Below are 21,731 nucleotides of genomic sequence, written 5' to 3'. Positions count from 1 at the left end.
AGAGAGATGTGGGCCCACCATATTGTGCATAAGGGGACTGTGAAGGCATTATAATGTGCATAGGGGAGCTATTACTGTAAATAGAGGGGCTCTGGGGGCATTATACTTTCTATAGTGGAGATTCTTCAGCATTATACTGTATATAGTGGAGCTGTGGGCCCATCTGTTATGATCCGGCCCCCCACAAATATTGACTGTGAGTATTAGAGGAAAGACACACGAAGGCAGAAATCAGGATTTAGCAAAAGAGGCCACGCTAGCTAAATAGGAAAGGATAGGACAGAATACTAAGCGGTCAGTATTAAAACCCTAAAAATATCCACAGCAGAAAATACAAAAATTCCACCATCTAACTAAAGACATGGAATGTATATCTGCATCTCCTGAGAATCCAACTAGACTGAAAAATCCAAACACAGTCTAAGCTGGACAAAAAACAATGAATAGCACTGAATTGTAAAGCACACAGCATGTGTGCTGCAGAAACAGAAACCAGACACTTATCTTTGCTGATTTGGCAGCAGGGCAGGAGGAACCAGACAGAGATGCAAAACCTCCAAGAACAATGGACAACTGGCAAGGGCTAATGAATCCTGCACACCTAAATACCCCAGTCAGAGCTGCAATCAGCAGGGACACCTGCCCAGGATTGCAACTCAGGGACAACTGCACTACCACCAACAACCACCGGAGGGAACCCAAGAGCAGAATTCACAACAGTACCCCCCCTTGAAGAGGGGTCACCGAACCCTCACCAGAGCCTCCAGGCCGATCAAGATGAGCCAGATGAAAGGCACGGACCAAATCAGCAGCATGGACATCAGAGGCAAAAACCCAAGAATTATCCTCCTGGCCATAACCCTTCCATTTGACAAGGTACTGAAGCCTCCGCCTCGAAAAGCGAGAATCCAAAATCTTCTCAACCACATACTCCAACTCCCCATCAACCAACACAGGGGCCGGAGGATCAACAGAGGGAACAACGGGCACCACATATTTCCGCAATAAAGATCTATGGAAGACATTATGGATAGCAAAAGAGGCCGGAAGGGCCAATCGAAAAGACACCGGATTAATAATCTCAGAAATCCTATAAGGACCAATAAACCGAGGCTTAAACTTAGGGGAAGAAACCTTCTTAGGAACATGATGGGAAGACAACCAGACCAGATCCCCAACCCGAAGCCGGGAACCAACACACCGACGACGGTTAGCAAAATGTTGAGCCTCCTCCTGAGACAACACCAAATTATCCACCACATAAGCCCAAATCTGCTGCAACCTGTCAACCACAGAATCCACACCAGGACAGTCAGAAGGCTCAACCTGCCCTGAAGAAAAACGAGGATGAAAACCAAAATTACAAAAGAAGGGCGAAACCAAGGTAGCCGAACTAGCCCGATTATTAAGGGCAAACTCGGCCAATGGCAAGAAAGCCACCCAATCATCCTGATCAGCAGACACAAAGCATCTCAAATAGGTTTCCAAAGTCTGATTAGTTCGCTCGGTCTGGCCATTTGTCTGAGGATGAAATGCAGAAGAAAAAGACAAATCAATGCCCAGCCTAGCACAAAAGGCCCGCCAAAACCTAGAAACAAACTGGGAACCTCTGTCGGACACAATATTCTCCGAAATACCATGCAAACGAACCACATGCTGAAAAAACAACGGAACCAAATCAGAAGAGGAAGGCAATTTAGGCAAAGGCACCAAATTAACCATCTTAGAGAACCGGTCACAAACAACCCAGATAACCGACATCCTCTGAGAAACCGGAAGATCAGAAATAAAATCCATAGAAATATGCGTCCAGGGCTTCTCAGGGACCGGCAAAGGCAAAAGCAACCCACTAGCATGGGAACAACAAGGCTTGGCCTGCGCACAAGTCCCACAGGACTGCACAAAAGAACGCACATCACGTGACAAAGAAGGCCACCAAAAGGACCTACCAACCAAATCTCTGGTACCAAAAATACCAGGATGGCCAGCCAACACAGAACAATGAACCTCAGAAATCACTCTACTAGTCCATCTATCAGGAACAAACAGTTTCCCCACTGGACAGCGGTCAGGTTTGTAAGCCTGAAATTCCTGAAGAACCCGTCGTAAATCAGGGGAAATGGCAGAAAGGACCACCCCTTCTTTCAGAATGCCGACCGGTTCAAGGACCTCAGGAGAATCAGGCAAAAAACTCCTAGAGAGGGCATCAGCCTTAATATTCTTAGAACCCGGAAGATACGAGACCACAAAATCAAAATGGGAAAAAAACAAGGACCATCGAGCCTGTCTAGGATTCAGCCGTCTGGCAGACTCGAGGTAAATCAGATTTTTATGATCGGTCAAGACCACAATACGGTGCTTAGCTCCCTCAAGCCAATGTCGCCACTCCTCAAACGCCCACTTCATAGCCAACAACTCCTGATTGCCGACATCATAATTGCGTTCAGCAGGCGAAAACGTACGGGTAAAAGAAGGCACACGGTTTCATCAAGGAACCAACAGGATCCCTCTGTGACAAAACGGCCCCTGCCCCAATCTCAGAATCGTCAACCTCAACCTGAAACGGAAGAGAAACATCTGGTTGACGCAACACCGGGGCAGAAGTAAATCGGCGTTTAAGCTCCTGAAAGGCAGAGACAGCCGCAGAGGACCAATTCGTCACATCAGCGCCTTTCTTCGTCAAATCGGTCAAGGGTTTAACCACACTGGAGAAGTTAGCAATGAAACGGCGATAAAAATTAGCAAAGCCCAAAAATTTCTAAACGCTCTTCACGGATGTGGGTTAAATCCAATCATGAATGGCCTGAACCTTAACCGGATCCATCTCTATAGATGAGGGAGAAAAAATGAAGCCCAAAAAAGAAACCTTCTGCACTCCAAAGAGACTCTTAGACCCCTTCACAAACAAAGCATTATCACGAAGGATCTGAAATACCTTCCTGACCTGTTCCACATGAGACTCCCAATCATCGGAAAAAAATAAAATGTCATCCAAATATACAATCATGAATTTATCAAGATAAGTCCGGAAGATATCGTGCATGAAGGACTGAAAAACAGATGGAGCATTAGAGAGCCCGAATGGCATCACAAGGTATTCAAAATGGCCTTCGGGCATATTAAACGCAGTTTTCCATTCATCACCCTGCTTAATACAAACAAGATTATATGCCCCCCGAAGGTCAATCTTAGTAAACCAACTAGCTCCCTTAATCCTAGCAAACAAATCGGAAAGCAGAGGTAAAGGGTATTGAAACTTGACCGTGATCTTATTCAAGAGGAGATAATCAATACAGGGTCTCAAGAAGCCATCGTTCTTAGCAACAAAAAAAATCCCGCTCCCAACGGTGAAGAAGATGGCCAAATATGCCCTTTCTCCAAAGACTCCTTAACATAACTCCGCATGGCGGTATGTTCAGGCACAGACAGGTTGAAAAGTCGGCCCTTAGGAAACTTACAGCCTGGAATCAAATCAATCGCACAATCACAGTCCCTATGCGGTGGAAGGGAACTGGACTTGGGCTCATCGAATACATCCTGAAAATCAGATAAAAACTCTGGAATTTCAGAAGAGGAAGAAGAGGAGATTGACATCAAAGGAACGTCATTATGAACCCCCTGACATCCCCAACTAGTCACAGACATAGACTTCCAATCCAACACAGGATTATGTACCTGCAACCACGGAAAACCCAGCACGATAGCATCATGCAAATTATGCAACACCAGAAATCGACAATCTTCCTGATGGGCTGGCGCCATGCACATGGTCACCTGTATCCAGAACTGGGGCTTATTTTTAGCCAAAGGTGTAGCATCAATGCCCCTTAAAGGAATAGGGTTCTGCAAAGACTGCAAGGGAAAACCACAACGCCTAGCAAACTCAAAGTCCATTAAGTTCAAGGCGGCGCCTGAATCCACAAACGCCATGACAGAAAATGATGACAATGAGCAGATCAAGGACACAGATAACAGAAATTTAGATTGTACAGTACTGATGGTAAATTAACTAGTGATCCTCTTTGTATGCTTAGGGCAGACTGAAATGACATGAGAAGCATCGCCACAATAAAAACACAACCTATTCCGATGTCTGAATCCTTGTTGTTCCGTTCTAGACAGAATCCTATCACACTGCATTGGCTCAGGCATCTGCTCTGAGGACAACGCCACAGCGTGCACAGTTCTTCGCTCCCGCAAGCGCCGATCAATCTGAATGGCCAGAGACATAGAATCGCTCAGACCAAAAGGCGTGGGAAACCCCACCATAACATCTTTAACGGATTCAGAAAGACCCTTTCTGAAAATTGCCGCCAAAGCATCATCATTCCATTTAGTCAACACAGACCATTTTCTAAATTTCTGACAATACCTGAGACAGGGTCAAGAAGGTCTTCTACGCTTGATCCACAGAATTTGGTTCATCATATAATAATCCTAAAGCCTGAAAAAAGGCGTCTACATTAAGCAAGGCCGGATTCCCAGATTCCAGGGAAAATGCCCAATCCTGAGGATCGCCACGCAGCAGGGAGATGACAATTTTAACCTTCTGAATGGAATCACCAGAGGATCGAGGTCTCAGAGCAAAAAACAGTTTACAGTTGTTTTTAAAACTCAAAAATTTGGACCTGTCCCTAAAAAAAAAATCAGGAGTAGGAATCTTAGGCTCTAAAACTGGAGTCTGAACAATATAATCAGAAATACCCTGTACCCTAGCAGCAAGCTGGTCTACACGAGAAGCTAATCCCTGAACATCCATGCTAGCACAAGATTCCTCAGCCACCCAGAGAAAAAGAGGGAAAAAAGATAAAGCAGGCTACAGAAAAAAAAATGGCTCAACACCTTTCTTCCCTTCTTCTGAGATGCATTTAACTCATTGTTGTCCAGTTGTACTGTTATGATCCGGTGACCTTGGAGCCGCATGAGACTTTCTCAGGAGTAGGTGGAACCTGTACTGACCGCAAACCCTAAACTGACACCGCAACTAGAAGTAGCCGTGGGGTGTACCTAACACATCCTAGACACCTCGACACAGCCAGAGGACTAAATACCCCTATAGATGGAAATGGGAATTCTATCTTGCCTCAGAGCAGAACCCCAAAGGATAGACAGCCCCCCACAAATATTGACTGTGAGTATTAGAGGAAAGACACACGCAGGCAGAAATCAGGATTTAGCAAAAGAGGCCACGCTAGCTAAATAGGAAAGGATAGGACAGAATACTAAGCGGTCAGTATTAAAACCCTAAAAATATCCACAGCAGAAAATACAAAAATTCCACCATCTAACTAAAGACATGGAATGTATATCTGCATCTCCTGAGAATCCAACTAGACTGAAATATCGAAAATACAGCAAAACAAGGCAGAGATGCTTACCTGCCTAGGCCACCAAACAAATGCACTCTCAGGATGCAGTGGACCCATGTGATAGAAAAAACACAGGTGCAGCATAACCGATGAAGCAGCCACTCACAACCTACCAAATTAATGGAGGGGGTGGCTGCCTGGCACATTGCTGCACATAAAAGACTTGTATGCGGCGCTGTTCACACAATGGAGATGCACAGCATCCAGGCAAGCCTAGTAGTGACACCCTTCTATTAGATCAGGCGGGCCTGCGCAGCGCTATCCAAATGCACCCCATGTGAACAGACACCACAGTTTACAAGACAAAAATGGGCCCAACTGCACCCTGGAAAAAAAGTGCAAAAAACACATAAAAAAATAAAAAAAAATTTTATGTGAGGTATTGGTTAATATTTTGGCCAAAATACGGAAGCTCCTGACCCGCGTCAAGGGTCCCCACGCTCATGAGTCCTAACTCTAAATAGCAAAAGCACAAAAAGAGGATTCAAAGATCCTCCAAAAATAGAAAATACAGCAAAACAAGGCAGAGATGCTTACCTGCCTAGGCCACCAAACAAATGCACTCTCAGGACGCAGTGGACCCATGTGATACAAAAAAACACAGGTGCAGCATAACCGATGAAGCAGCCACTCACAACCTACCAAATTAATGGAGGGAGTGGCTGCTTGGCACATTGCTGCACATAAAAGACTTGCATGTGGCGCTGTTCACACCATGGAGATGCAAAGCATCCAGGCAAGCCTAGTAGTGACACCATTCTATTAGATCAGGTGGGCCTGCCCAGCGCTATCCAAATGCACCCGGCGAGCAGCGAGCATTTCCGGGATTATTCAGCGGTAACTGGTGTTTCCACCCAGCGTTTTTGGCGGACTTAAGAGAACCAATCAGGGTGCAGGGTGCCATGAAACGCCGCAGCCATCTTTGTTGTGGTCGTGCAGTGATTGGCTTGACAGTACAGCATCATCCCGAGTATAAGAGACCTTGCTGCCGAAACGTACGTAGGGACAGGTTGGCTCCACAGCATACTCACGGTATTTTACTTTACCTCACATAAATTTTGATGTTTTTTCACTGCATTTTATTTTCACATTTCTAATTTTTATAGTTACCTCACTATAACTTATTTTTCATTGTTCCAATCACTTTCTTGAGGGATTTGCTGATTTCTTGCCCTGTGGTGCCACTTTCTGGCCAACTCTGGTATTTGACGTATTTTATATTTTATTTTATATATCTTTTGTCATTTAATAAAATTCTACATTTTTATGATGAGTTTTTAGTATTTGTGTTCATGGTGCACCTTTTAGTTTATATGATTTAAAATTCAATACAGCAGTATTTTACATCTTTAAAAAAAAAGGCCACATATTAGACAGTGTGGTATTTCAGTGACAGCCCTCATATATCTGTGTGCTCCAAGTTTGGGCATTGTAGGCCGGTGTGCCTATTTTTTTTCTGTCTAACACTCAAATTCAATACAGCACTATCTAGCATCTAAAAAAAAAAGTCCACATATTTGACAGTGTGGTATTTCCGTGACAGCCCTCATATATCTGCGTACTCCAAGTTTGGGCATTGTAGGCCGATGTGCCTATTTTTTTGCTGTCTGATACTCTAATTCTGTGCAGCAGTATTTTGCATCTTAAAAAAAGGCCACATATTTGAAAGTGTGGTATTTCCGTGACAGCCCTCATATATCTGTGTGCTCCAAGTTTGGGCATTGCAGGCCGGTGTACCTATTTCTTTGCAGTCTAACACTCAATTTCAATACAGCTCTATTTAGCATCAAAAAATAAAATGCCACATATTTGACAGTGTGGTATTTCCGTGACAGCCCTCATATATCTGTGTGCTCCAAGTTTGAGCATTGTAGTCCGGTCTACCTTTTTTTTTGCTGTCTGATACTCTAATTCTATACAGCAGTATTTATAGTAGTTTATATGATTTAAAATTCAATACAGCAGTATTTTACATCTTTAAAAAAAAAGGCCACATATTAGACAGTGTGGTATTTCCGTGACAGCTCTCATATATCTGTGTGCTCCAAGTTTGGGCATTGTAAGCCGGTGTACCTATTTTTTTGCTGTCTCACACTCAAATTCAATACAGCACTATTTAGCACAAATTTACTTCACCAAAAAGCCCCCAAAAATTGAATACAGTCTGTTAGATCAGGCTGAGGCCTGTCTGGTGTTTGGGTTACAAAGATAATAGATTTGCAGGCATACTGAGCAGATATTATTTCGCTAATAATAAATATATTTTTGCTGTGCATTTGAAATAGTGCAGTAGTCCATTTAAACGGGGCAAGGCAAAGGGCAAGGGACGGGGAAGTGGATGTGATGATGATGGTGCTGACAGAGGACGAGGCCATGGCCAAGGTGAAAGTGGACAACAACAAAGACCCACATCTTCTCGCTCGACCTTCCTGTCCCAGTTTCTAGGGGACTGCAGCACACCACTATTGAAGCCAGAGCAGTGTGAAACAGTTGTTGGTTGGATAGCGGATAATGCTTCCAGTCACTTAGCCACCACCACCAACACCATGTCTTCCACACGGTCAAGTCTGAGTAGCCGTGAGTGTGGCCAGGATATTCCTTACCCTGATCCTCCTTCCCACATGCCGAGTGCCCTGAGACAACTGATCCCACACTTTGACACTCTGAAGAGCTGTTCAGTTTTCCATTTCAAAATTCCGGACTCTTTGCCAGTCAACCTCAAGTGGGGACAGATGATATCATATGTAGAGCTGCCCAAAACTTTGACCAGCCACGGTCACCCTAAGGCGATGGTGGGAAAGTGTCACAAGAGGTGGACAATGATGAGACACAATTGCTAGAAAGTCAGGAGGAGGAGCAGGGTGCGAATGTGGAAGATGAGGTGTTGGATAACATAGTGAGTGCCCCAACCTGGCAGGAGGACATGCATAGCGGGGACAGCAGCACATAGGGAGAAGGAGACATATCCCCCCAACAGGCAGGAAGAAGCAGTGTGGTGGCCACAGACAGAAGGTGTGCATCCGTTCCCTGTAACACCAACATGAGTGAAGTTACCATTCCACATGTGAGATCTTCCCGAGTCTGGTTATTTTTTAAATACTCTGCCGATAATCCCAAACAGGCCATTTGCAGCACCTGCCATGTGCGCATCAGCAGGGGTAGCAAAACTACCAGCCTGACCACCACCAGCATGATCAGGCACATGGCAGCAAAGCATCCGAATTTGTGGGCCGAACCCAAGGCTCCAGGACCACTGCCTGCAGGTCACACCACTGCTTCTTCTACTGTTTTGCGGATAAGCCAATCCCCAGTACAACGTGCATGTGCCTCTACCCCTGCACCTGTTGTGGCCCACAGTCAAGCAGCACCATCATCAAGCCCGTCCACGTCCTTGTCCCAGCACAGCCTTCAATTGTCTATAAACCAGTCTTTGGAATGCAAGTGGAAATACCCAGTCAACGCCCCACAGGCCACAGTCCTAAATTCTAATATTTCTCTTCTGCTTGCGCTAGAAATGATGCCTTTTAGGCTCATTGAGATGGAAGCTTTCCACAACCTGATGGCCGCGGCCATCCCAAGGTACTCGGTCCCCAGTTGCCACTATTTCTCCCGTTGTGTCGTATTGGCATTACACCAGCATGTGTCCCACAACATTACCCATGCCCTCAACAATGCTGTTACAGGGAAAGTCCACCTAACCACGGATACGTTGGCAAGTGCTTGTGGGCAGGGACGGTACATCTCACTGGGTTAACATAGTGGAAGCCAGGACCCAGTCGGACCTTGAGATGGAACGCATCCTCCCCATGCCGATGATTGCTGGCCCTACGTCAATCAGGGTTGCCCCCACAGTCTACAGCTCCTGCACCTCCTCCTCCTCTTCATACTCCATCTCTGAAATCAACACATCAGTCAGAAGCTGAAAGCACTGCAGCACTGCCTCAGTCAAGCAGCAGCAGGCTGTGCTGAAGCTAATCTGCATAGGTGAAAAACCGCACAATGCAGAAGAGTTGTGGACAGCTCTGAAAGAGCAGTCAGATGTTTGGATGACACCACTGTACCTACAGCCAGCATGGTCGTGTGTGACAATGGCCGTAACCTTGTGGTGGCTCTGAGGCAAGGTGAGCTCACACACGCACCTTGCTTGGCTCATGTGCTTAACCTCGTGGTTCAACGTTTTCTTAAAAGCTACCCGAAGCTACCGGATCTACTTTTGAAAGTACACCATCTGTCAGCCCATTTTAGAAAGTCAGCTACAGCTTCAGCTTGTCGTGCTTCAGCAGTGTTTTCAGCTTCCAGCTCACCGACTGTTGTGTGATGTCCCCACGCGCTGGAACTCTATGCTGCATATGTTGGAAAGGATTTGTGAGCAGAAGAGGGCAGTTGTTGACTACCAACATCAACAATTCCATCAAATTTCAGGTCAGACTCCACACATAAGACCTCAGGAGTGCACATCGATGTCAAACATATGTAACATCCTCCAAAACTTTGAGGACTGCATCACCATCCCGCTTCTCAGCATTCAGAAAACCTCTCTGTTCACAATTAAAGAGGATGCATTGCAGGCAGAGCATGAGGACATGGAGCAAGGAAACATACAGGGGGATTACATTCAGCCCAGCCTCATGTTTTCTCAACCTGGATTCGTAGGCAATGAGAAGGAGGAGGAGGAAGAACAGGACCTACTTTCAGAGCTATAGACGGTACTACAAACACATCTGTATTAGCGTCTGTTCAGTGGGGATGGCCTGAGGAAAGGGAGGATGAGGAGGAGGAAAGCTTGGTCAGCCATCCTTTTGGTGAGGACACGGAAGTCTTGCCTGTTAGCAGTCTGGCACGCATGGCTGACTTTATGTTGTGCTGCATTTCACTTGACCCTCGCATTATCAAAATTTTGGGTGACACTCATTACTGGTTGGTGACACTTCTAGACCCACGTTACAAGGAGAACTTTCAATCTCTTCTGCCTGAAGCAGAGAGGTGTACTAAAATGTTGCAGTACCCGAGGGCCCTTGTAGTGGAATTACTTAGAAAATTTGCATGTGAGAACGCTGGCAGGAGACATCAGAGTTTGTTGTACAACCAAGAAGTCCAAGCGAGAAAGACAGAAGTGCAATGCAGCTCAGGCAGGGGAACAATGGCCAAGTTCTGGGACAGTTTTCTCAGACCCTCCCACCATGGCGGCCCAGAGGCAAGGTGTGCTGTCACAAGAAGTGCAATGTTTATGAAGATGGTGAGAGAGTACGTTGCAGATCGTACAAACATCCTCCGTGGTTCCTCTGTGCCTTTAAATTATTTTGTATCCAAGCTGGACACGTGGCATGAACTGGCTCTCTGCGCCTTGGAGGTCCTGGCCTGCCCTGCTGCTAGCATTCTGTCAGAGAGGGTTTTTAGTGCTGCTGGTGGAATTATCACAGATAAGCACATCCGCCTGTCAACTGAAAATGCTGACAGGCTGACTCTTATAAAAATGAACAAGGGCTGGATTGGGAAAGACTTCTGTACACCACCAATTGAAAACAGCGAAATATAACCTCAAGTACATTCTCTCTTTTGGCTCATGTGCTTAACCTCGTGGTTCAACGTTTTCTTAAAAGCTACCCGAAGCTACCGGATCTACTTGTGAAAGTACACCATCTGTCAGCCCATTTTAGAAAGTCAGCTACAGCTTCAGCTTGTCGTGCTTCAGCAGTGTTTTCAGCTTCCAGCTCACCGACTGTTGTGTGATGTCCCCACGCGCTGGAACTCTATGCTGCATATGTTGGAAAGGATTTGTGAGCAGAAGAGGGCAGTTGTTGACTACCAACATCAACAATTCCATCAAATTTCAGGTCAGACTCCACACATAAGACCTCAGGAGTGCACATCGATGTCAAACATATGTAACATCCTCCAAAACTTTGAGGACTGCATCACCATCCCACTTCTCAGCATTCAGAAAACCTCTCTGTTCACAATTAAAGAGGATGCATTGCAGGCAGAGCATGAGGACATGGAGCAAGGAAACATACAGGGGGATTACATTCAGCCCAGCCTCATGTTTTCTCAACCTGGATTCGTAGGCAATGAGAAGGAGGAGGAGGAAGAACAGGACCTACTTTCATGAGCTATAGACGGTACTACAAACACATCTGTATTAGCGTCTGTTCAGTGGGGATGGCCTGAGGAAAGGGAGGATGAGGAGGAGGAAAGCTTAGTCAGCCGTCCTTTTGGTGAGGACACGGAAGTCTTGCCTGTTAGCAGTCTGGCATGCATGGCTGACTTTATGTTGTGCTGCATTTCACTTGACCCTCGCATTATCAAAATTTTGGGTGACACTCATTACTGGTTGGTGACACTTCTAGACCCACGTTACAAGGAGAACTTTCAATCTCTTCTGCCTGAAGCAGAGAGGTGTACTAAAATGTTGCAGTACCCGAGGGCCCTTGTAGTGGAATTACTTAGAAAATTTGCATGTGAGAACGCTGGCAGGAGACGTCAGAGTTTGTTGTACAACCAAGAAGTCCAAGCGAGAAAGACAGAAGTGCAATGCAGCTCAGGCAGGGGAACAATGGCCAAGTTCTGGGACAGTTTTCTCAGACCCTCCCACCATGGCGGCCCAGAGGCAAGGTGTGCTGTCACAAGAAGTGCAATGTTTATGAAGATGGTGAGAGAGTACGTTGCAGATCGTACAAACATCCTCCGTGGTTCCTCTGTGCCTTTTAATTATTTGGTATCCAAGCTGGACACGTGGCATGAACTGGCTCTCTACGCCTTGGAGGTCCTGGCCTGCCCTGCTGCTAGCATTCTGTCAGAGAGGGTTTTTAGTGCTGCTGGTGGAATTATCACAGATAAGCACATCCGCCTGTCAACTGAAAATGCTGACAGGCTGACTCTTATAAAAATGAACAAGGGCTGGATTGGGAAAGACTTCTGTACACCACCAAGTGAAAACAGCGAAATATAACCTCAAGTACATTCTCTCTTTTGGGGAGGTGTATTCTCATGCACACATGGGTATACTCTTCCAGATTTGGTCTGTTTTGTTCTTATCCTCCTCCTTATGCTCATGCTCATCATCCAGAACCACTATATCACCAGGGTGAATGTGCTCTATACGGTGTGCTTTGTCCAAGGGGGCTGTGATGGCACTCTTTTATTTAAAAAAAAAAAAGGATATTACATTAGGGAATTAGGTATGACATTACAATGGGTCTACTTCTTAACTTGGTCTCCTGCAATCTGTCCTGTACCTGCCAGTAGATCACCAGGGTGAACGTGCTCTGTACGGTGCATTTTGGCCAAGAGGGGTGTGAGGGCACTCTTTTATTTTAAAAAGAAAAGGATTTTACATTGGGGAATTGGGCATGACATTACATTGGGCCTACTTCTTAACTCAGTCTCCTGCAATCTGTCCTGTACCTGCCAGTAGATCACCAAGGTAAACGTGCTTTGTACTGTGATAGGCCGGTGAAGTTTGGCCAAGGGGCCTGCGATGGCATTAGTCTATTTTTAAAAAAGGTACCCCCATTGGGGAATTGTTTGGCAGATCATGCACTTCATTGCAAGTCTCAGAGACACACATCACTACATTGGGCCTAATTCTTAACTCTGTCTACTGCAATGTCTCTTGTTTAACTGCCACTAGATCACCAAGGTGAAAGCGCTTTGTACTGTTATAGGCTGGTAAATTTTGGGCAAGGGGCCTGCGATGGCACTAGTATATTTTTAAAAATGTACCCCACATTGGTGAAACCACATCCTTGTTGGCAAAGACTTCATAACATTTGTGTACCTTAAAGAGCTCCCTTAAAAATTTCCTTTTAGTGCTGCCTGGTTGCTCCCATTGGACACAATACACTTCATATAAATTTGATAAAGCATTGCTGTTAGTTTGGCTCAGTAGTTCATTACAAATATTTCTTTGTCGACTATATTAGTTTCTCTCCTTGAGAGCCATAACTTTGGCTCCCTCAAGTGTTCAAATGGCAAATATACAAATGGCGATTTGTAACCAAGATGTAAATACTGTATACCAAATGCATTCAGATGATCAGATAGCTGCATTTCTTGTAAAACATTTACAGATGTGACAGACAATGCTCATAGTGACGCAATCTTGAGAAATGTTTGTTTATACACTTCACAAACAGTTTTATGCCTCTATATGTTTGCTGTTTGTCATTGCAAAACATTAAGGTTTACTGAAACTATGCCAGTGGTGGTTTGATCTAAATCCTTGTGGCTTTTATTTTCATGGGGTTTATGGCCCCTCTTCTGATGAGTCCATGATATCTCAGTTTCATCCAACCTTAAAAATTGGCCACTTGAAGGTCTGAGTGAAACTAGAGTTACTACACATTGCAAATCACTATATAAAACCAGAGAAACATGACTAAGACAGATGCCAAAACTGGGGTACCTGTACATGTACAGTTTGCTGATACCTGCATAATTGGGGACGCCCATGCAGTGTAGGTAATCTCCCAGGGGTTCTCTGTCTTGGTGTTACTTCTCTGATATTCCAGATGGATGATGTTTAAAAGCCTCTTGGTGATGATCTAAGTATACTGTATGTAGTTAATCTTCATATATACGTAATCACTATATTTTTTTAATCCTTATAAGTACTTATTAACCTGTGTATGTTAACATATACAAAAGTTACACACTCTCTGTTAGGGCTAGCGGAACGCACCGAGTATAGGAAGGAAACAACAAGGTGCATTCACAGCCCGGGGTCCACCGTGCAGAGATATCTGCTGCAAAGTAATTGGCGGCACTATATGGCAGTATAAGCGAACTCTGTTACTTCACAGAACAACTCCTCTCCGGTGGAGCTGAAATTCTAGTGGCTATATGCCAGCCCTGAATCCATACACACAAAACTCCTCACCGGAGGTGCCGGTATTCTAGGGGCTTATTTCAGCCAACCCTGACCACATGCAGACATGACCACCAAGAAGCAAAGCTCATAACAAAGGTTGATACTAGCGCATGGCCGCATGGCCTTTTATAGCTGCAGCAGACAAGGACCTTCCTAGTGGTCCAATAGGAGCTGCTACAGGGCCTGAGGATGTGACCCCATACGTCCAATGAGAGGTCCTCCCGTGGGCATGCTCAGTGTGTGCAAAGCAGGACTTAGTTCCAGAAAAGCCTGCTCGCCGCTGACCAGTGCTGGCTACAAAAGCAGAGCCTAGAAAGGTAGCAGTAACCCTTTGCACAGTATCAGGCTGAGCAAGACGCTGGGACTGACGTCTCCGCTGAGCAGGCTCCACTGCGGCTGATGCAGAATGGGAAACCACAGCAGACATGGCTCGAGATTCTCCCTGTGCAGCGGCGGGAACTCGACTCCTAACACTCACGCTATTCAATCATACTATTCCTTGAACTTTGTAGTTTGCAATAAAATTGCGTTGTACTGCAAGTATTAGCCTTTTTTAAATCCGTATCTGAACCTTAGTGTTAAAAACATGACGAATAAAATTGCCAAATTCTCCTGTTAATAATTGTGCAAAGAGGGAATCATCATACCATTAAAAAATATGAGTGGATTTTCATGGGCCCATCCAGTATGGGGGTTCCAAGGCCTAATGGGGTGCATATGACTTTGCAGCAGGGCTGGCCTTGCTGCCAATGTGTAAAACAAAGGAGTACGGGAGTTCAAAATGCATATTGTGAAGTGTATTTTCATGGGCCCATCCAGTATGTGGGTTCCAAGGCCTAATGGGGTGCATATGACTGAATATGCAGCAGGGCTGGCTTTGCTGCCCATGTGTAAAACAAAGGAGTGTAGAGTACAAAATGCATATTGTGAAGTGGATTTTCACGGGCCCATTCAGTATGTGGGTTACAAGGAATAATGGGGTGCATATGACTATGCAGCAGGGCTGGCCTTGCTGCCAATGTGTAAAACAAAGGAGTACGGGAGTACAAAATGCATATTGTGAAGCGGATTTTCATGGGTCCATCCAGTATGTGGGTTCCAAGGCCTAATGGGGTACATATGACTGACTATGCAGCAGGGCTGGCTTTGCTGCCCATGTGTAAAACAAAGGAGTATGGAGCATAAAATGCATATTGTGAAGTGGATCTTCATGGGCCCATCCAATATGTGGATTACAAGGCCTAACGGGGTGCATATGACTATGCAGCAGTGCTGGTGGCCTTGCTGCCAATGTGTAAAACAAAGGAGTATGGGAGTACAAAATGCATATTGTGAAGTGGATTTTAATGGGCCCATCCAGTATGTGGGTTCCAAGGCCTAATGGGGTGCATGAGACTGACTATGCAGCAGGGCTGGCCTTGCTACCAATGTGTAAAACAAAGGAGTGCGGGCATACGAAATGCATATTGTGAAGTGGATTTTCATGGTCCCTTCCAGTATGTGGGTTCTAAGGCTTATTGGGGTGCATATGAATTGGTAGCAGGGCAGACCGTGAATTCAATGCAACACTTTTTCAGGAGGCCCTCCTGGACATCTTATTAAAGGGGTATTGTGGTGCGTCGTAATTCTTGGCAGCCCATCCACTCACAGCATAGGCTACAACAGCTTAGGAGACCCACTGTTTATTAATGGCCCTTTAAGAAGATTAATGCCACCTGATGCACCAGTAAAAATAGGCTCTGTGACTTTGAGTCCCTCCTTCATAACTGAAACAAGATGGGTCTGCTTATGTGTCACACACCACATGGCCAGCTAGGGTTTTTTAATGTTGCAATGACATTTCCCAGTGAATGCATTTGTAGTGGTTGAAAGCAATGTTAGGGTATGTTTCCACGGTCAGGATGGCCGGCGGTATCGCCACAGCGGCGAAGCCGCTCGGCGCTAAGCCCCGCCCCCTTTCTGGGACGCGATCATGCCAGATGTGTTAACTCTTCACATCCGGGATGATCGCTCTCTCCCATAGGGCCCTGTGATATGCCTTGCGGGGACGCTGCGTCCCCGCAAGGTGTACGGACATGCTGCGATCTGAAAAGACGCGCAGCATGTCCGGAGTCGCAGGGCCGCCGCGTGCAGGTTTCCACGCATAGTGGAGACGGGATTTCATAAAATCCCCTCCACTATGCAGGAACATCTGGACGCTGCGTGTTTGACGCTGCAGCTCTGCGCAGCGTCAAACAAGCAGCGTTTCCTGACCGTGGAAACATACCCTAAAAGTTGAAAAACGCTTCAAAAACGCTGCATCTGAACTAAGCCCAAGTGGGGGAGGACATTTTCGGTCTGGGGTTAATTATTTGGCCTTAGAGGCAAGTCATTAACCTGCAAAAGATGTGCCTTAACATATTTCCCAACAAAATCCGTTTTGGTTTCATTTTAGTGCGTTTTTTGTGGCACCGGGAAAAATGGCATGAATCTCGGAAAAAATTGTTTAAAGCTGTGAACTATGAGTCAGGAATGCTTCCAGGGGCGATCTCCATGATGTTCCTGTGTCATTTGAGCAGTGTATCCATCATTTTCAGACGTTTTTAGACCTTAAAAGGACCCCAGGGAGGGATCACGGTAAACATACTCGGGTCTCCGATAGACTTACATTGGGCTCGTTGCTCGGGTCGAGTGCCTGAGTATTCCAATCTGCTCAACCAGAGCAACGAGCAGCCGAGCATTTTAGTGCTCACTCATCACTAGTGCTGTCACAAGAAGTGCAATGTATGGGAAGATGCTGAGGGAGTATCTTGCAGATCATACAAATGTCCTCTGGGATTCCTCTGTGCCTTTTAATTATTGGGTATCCAAGCTGGCACATGGCATGAACTGGCTCTCTATGCCTTGGAGGTCCTGGCCTGCACTGTTGCTAGCATTCTGTCTGAGTGGGTTTTAGTGCAACGAGCACCCGAGCATTTTAGTGCTCGCTCATCACTAGTGTTGAGCGATACCGTCCGATACTTGAAAGTATCGGTATCGGAAAGTATCGGCCGATACCGGCAAAGTATCGGATCTAATCCGATACCGATACCCGATACCAATACAAGTCAATGGGACTCAAGTATCGGACGGTATTCCTGATGGTTCCCAGGGTCTGAAGGAGAGGAAACTCTCCTTCAGGCCCTGGGAACCATATTAATGTGTAAAATAAAGAATTAAAATAAAAAATATTGCTATACTCACCTCACCGAGGGAACCGGCAGCGTTGTTTGCTTAAAATGCGCGCTTTTCCTTCCTTCCGTGATGTCACGGCTTCTGATTGGTCGCGTGCCGCCCATGTGGCCGTGACGCGACCAATCACAGCAAGCCGTGACGTAATTTTCAGGTCCTTCTAGGCATTCAGTATTTTAAAATTACGTTCCGGCTTTGTGATTGGTCGCGTCGCGGTCACATGGGCGACGCGACCAATCACAAGCCGTGACGTCACGGGAGGCAGGAGACGCGCGCATTTTAAAATGCACGCGTGTCCAGCCTCCCGTGACGTCACGGCTTGTGATTGGTCGCGTCGCCCATGTGGCCGCGATGCAACCAATCACAGCAAGCCGTGACGTAATTTCAGGTCCTTCAGGATTTTAAAATTACGTTCTGGCTTGTGATTGGTCGCGTCGCGGCCACATGGGCAGCACGCGACCAATCAGAAGCCGTGACGTCACGGAAGGAAGGACAAGCGCGCATTTTAAGCAAACAACGCTGCCGGTTCCCTCGGTGAGGTCCAGGCTGCGTCGGAGAGGTGAGTATAGCAATATTTTTTATTTTAATTCTTTCTTTTACACATTAATGTTGTTTCGATACCGATACCCGATACCACAAAAGTATCGGATCTCGGTATCGGAATTCCGATACAGCAAATATCGGCCGATACCCGATACTTGCGGTATCAGAATGCTCAACACTACTCATCACTAATCATGACATATATTGAACACAAACGAATAGCAGCACCAGTTATGGCATATCTCATATTCCTCCCCGTAACCTTAAATCACAAAGCCTGCATTCATTTACGCTCATAGTGTATTAAAAGGAATTTATTGCACAAATCCCTTGGTATCAGTGCATTAATAGTAACTCTGGAGTATAATTCATTTAATGCACAGGTCCCTAAGTGTCAGTGCATTATAAAAAGAAACCCTATAAGGACAACTCACTAGGGTAACTCAACTACTTGTGACATGCCTTAACAGGTCTTGCCACATTCCAGCCTGCATTAATTCATCAGCCACATTGCCTCAGGTGCTGTAACCTTATGCATGGCTGATCCCTGCTCTCAGCATTATAAAACACTGCTGAGTGCACTTCAACACATGGCCTTGTCATAGAGTGTAGGCCAAGGATGACAAGGGGACACAGAAGATGTGTCCCAAGTGCACATTATAGTAGTGTATATTCATAGTAGAAAGCTGAGGAGAAATTAACCCCTTCACCATCTTGGTTTTTTCCCTTTTTGAATTTCCTATTTTTGCTCCCCTTTTTCCCACAGCCAAAACTTTTTTATTTTTTCCGTCAATAAGGCCATGTGAGGGTGTGTTTTTTTTCCGAATGAGTTTTACTTTTGAATGCCATCATTGATTTTTCCAAATAGTGTATTGGAAAATGGTAACAAAATTTAAAACGCGGTGAAATTGCAAAAAAAAGTGCAATTCCACAATTGTTTTTTTTATCTTTGAAGGGGATACCATGTTCACTAAATGCTAAAACTGACCTGCCATTATGATTCTCCAGGCCATTATGAGTTCATAGATACCAAACATGTGTAGGTTATTTTTTATTTAAATATGAAAAAAAATCCAAGGTTTGTAAAAAAAAAAACTGGCATTTTTATTCATACCATTTTGGTACATATATGATCTTTTGGTCACCCATTATTTCATTTTAATGCAATGTTGCGGCGACCAAAAAACGTAATTCTGGCTTTTTTTATTTTTTTCTTATTATGCTGTTTACCGATCGGATTAATTCTTTTTATATGTTGAAAGTTCTGGCAATTCTGAAAGAGCGATACCAAATACGGGTATTTTTTTAAACTGTTTTATTTTGAATGGGGCAAATGGGGGATGATTTAAACTTTTACAGTTTTTTATTTTTTTAAACTTTTTTTTTACATTTTACTAGCTTAGTAGTCTGCATGGGAGAGTAGAGGCTGCAATCATCTCATCACTTGTGCTTTAATATTTTGCATATTAAAATGTTAATTATTATATGCTATTCTGCAGGCACAGTTTGGACACAGCAAATTCTAAGCCTAATATTTAATGAAGGCCATCGAAACAGAACAGAACAGATTCAAACCATTGACAGAGTTCCATGGCTTGAGTATAACCTTAACAACGCTGACTACAACAGCCGTCCATCTCCTCGTCTCTTCACGACTCACCTGCCTTATTATCTAATGCCTAAAGATCTGAAGTTGAAGATGGGAAAAGTAAATCACATATGTATTATTTTACAATATTTATCATATTTAATCTTTTATAGATGATTTTACGATATTGGCGTTTTGAGAAGCTTTGGGGCAAAAAAAAACTGAATTATCCTCAGGAATTTTTTTTAATTTTAGTCACATTTGCCTACCTGCAAATAGACAGGGCATGACAAAATAAAGTGGGTATGCATGGAAAAAAAACACGAGGCAGGAAACAAAATGCTGAGAGCGATTATTTTTTCCTAGGGTAGCTTAGTCTCTTGTAAATAAAGAGAAAATACAAGGAAGGGTTTTGAGATTGGGTTTTGCTGAGCAGTACTTCTAGTTTTTGTAGAGTCTTAGGTAGAACAACAGATACAGTAACCACAGTAACTTTCTGGCCTGATGGTAATACAAAAGATCAAAAAGTCCTTATGTTTGCGGGATTCTCAGACCACCAAATGTCTTCAGCTCCTCCTGATAAAAGGTGAAGTGTCTGAATCTGTTCTGCAGAAGAATCCAGGAATCCGGCGGTTTGTTTAAAAGCATTATTCAGAACAAGATTTAAAAGTCACCGCATTTAGAATTTGCACAGGACTTCTTCCTCAGGACAAACCCAATGTGTAAAATAACAGATCAAGGCAGTTTTTATAAGCTGTAATTTTGAAAAAAAAACAAAAAACTGGGCACATGTCATGTGAAACTTCAAGCATTGCAACATTTGAAATCATGTGATAACAGAAAAATTGTAAATAACAACTATGTATATAAGGTGCAAATCTAATATCCACTCACTATTTGAGAATTTGTTCTCTTCACTTGTAATTGCATTTTATCACCTCATCGGAGGCAGATCCCACTAAATCACTGTTCTGTTTGTTCACAGTTACCTATTGAACATGGGTTCCAGGTACCCTATCTAATGAAATAAAAGCGCTCCACATATTAGATTTTTTTATTTCTTGGATGCAAATTTTATTTATTTCATTGATTTCTTTTAATCATTACATGCTCAGATATGCACCACATATAGAGTGGGGAAAAAAGTATTTAGTCAGCCACCAAATGTGCAAGTTCTCCCACTTAAAAAGATGAGAGAGGCCTGTAATTGACATCATAGGTAGACCACAAGTATGAGAGTCAAAATGGCCACTAAATGTGAATTTGTCATCCACCCATACACCAAAGTCTTTTTCATTGACGGTTTTGCCCAGAGTTTCAGAATTAAGCACATAGTTATTCATCTTATTATGTCTACCCAAGTACATAACCTTACATTTATCCCCATTAAAGCTCATTTGCCATTTTTCAGCCCAAGCTTCTAGTTTACATAAATCATCCTGTAATATAAAATTGTCCTCCTCTGCATTGAATACCCTGCAGAATTTAGTGTCATCTGCAAATATTAAAATTCTACTCTGTATGCCCCCTACAAGGTCATTAATAAATATGTTAAAAAGAAGAGGGCCTACTACTGACCCCTGTGGTACCCCACTGCTAACCGCGATCCAGTCCGAGTGTGCTCCGTTAATAACCACCCTTTGTTTCCTATCCCTGAGCCAACTCTCAACCCACTTACACATATTTTCCCCTATCCCCATTATTCTCATTTTATGTAACAACCTTTTGTGTGGCACCGTATCAAAAGTTTTTGAAAGTCCATATACACTACGTCCACTGGGCTCCATTGGTCCAGTCCGGAACTTACCTCTTCATAGAAAGTGATCAGATTAGTCTGACAGGAACGGTCCCTAGTAAACCCGTGCTGATACTGGGTCATGAGGTTATTCCTCTTCAGATACTCCAGTATAGCATCCCTTAGAATGCCCTCCAGGATTTTACCCACAGTAGAGGTTAAGCTTACTGGCCTATAATTTCCGAGTTCAGTTTTTGATTGCCTTGCGCAGGCGTGTACTACGGAAGACACAGCATGAACTTCAATCCAATATTGCGACCAGCATGCAGCCAGCGGGTAAGGAAAGGGTGAATCAAACACCCGAAAACCCCGCCCATATGACCGCAAACCTGTCCCGCCAAATTCAGGTGACAGGTT

The 21,731-nt window shown here is 44.5% G+C and overlaps 1 protein-coding gene across 1 annotated transcript in view; it reads left to right on the top strand.

Annotated features, from left to right (window-relative positions):
- LOC143807685 (amine sulfotransferase-like) overlaps window positions 1-21,731 on the top strand; it is a 225,491-nt gene that overhangs the window by 102,054 nt on the left and 101,706 nt on the right. The window contains exon 3 of the mRNA XM_077289513.1: window positions 19,491-19,699. Within this exon, the coding sequence (XP_077145628.1) occupies window positions 19,491-19,699 (209 nt within the window). The remainder of the gene's footprint in view (window positions 1-19,490; window positions 19,700-21,731) is intronic.

Source organism: Ranitomeya variabilis, chromosome 2 (genome assembly GCF_051348905.1).
Source record: "Ranitomeya variabilis isolate aRanVar5 chromosome 2, aRanVar5.hap1, whole genome shotgun sequence".
Lineage (NCBI taxonomy): Eukaryota > Metazoa > Chordata > Amphibia > Anura > Dendrobatidae > Ranitomeya > Ranitomeya variabilis.
The sequence above is the reverse complement of the archived record's forward strand: the minus strand, read 5'-3'. Positions and strand labels throughout refer to the sequence as shown.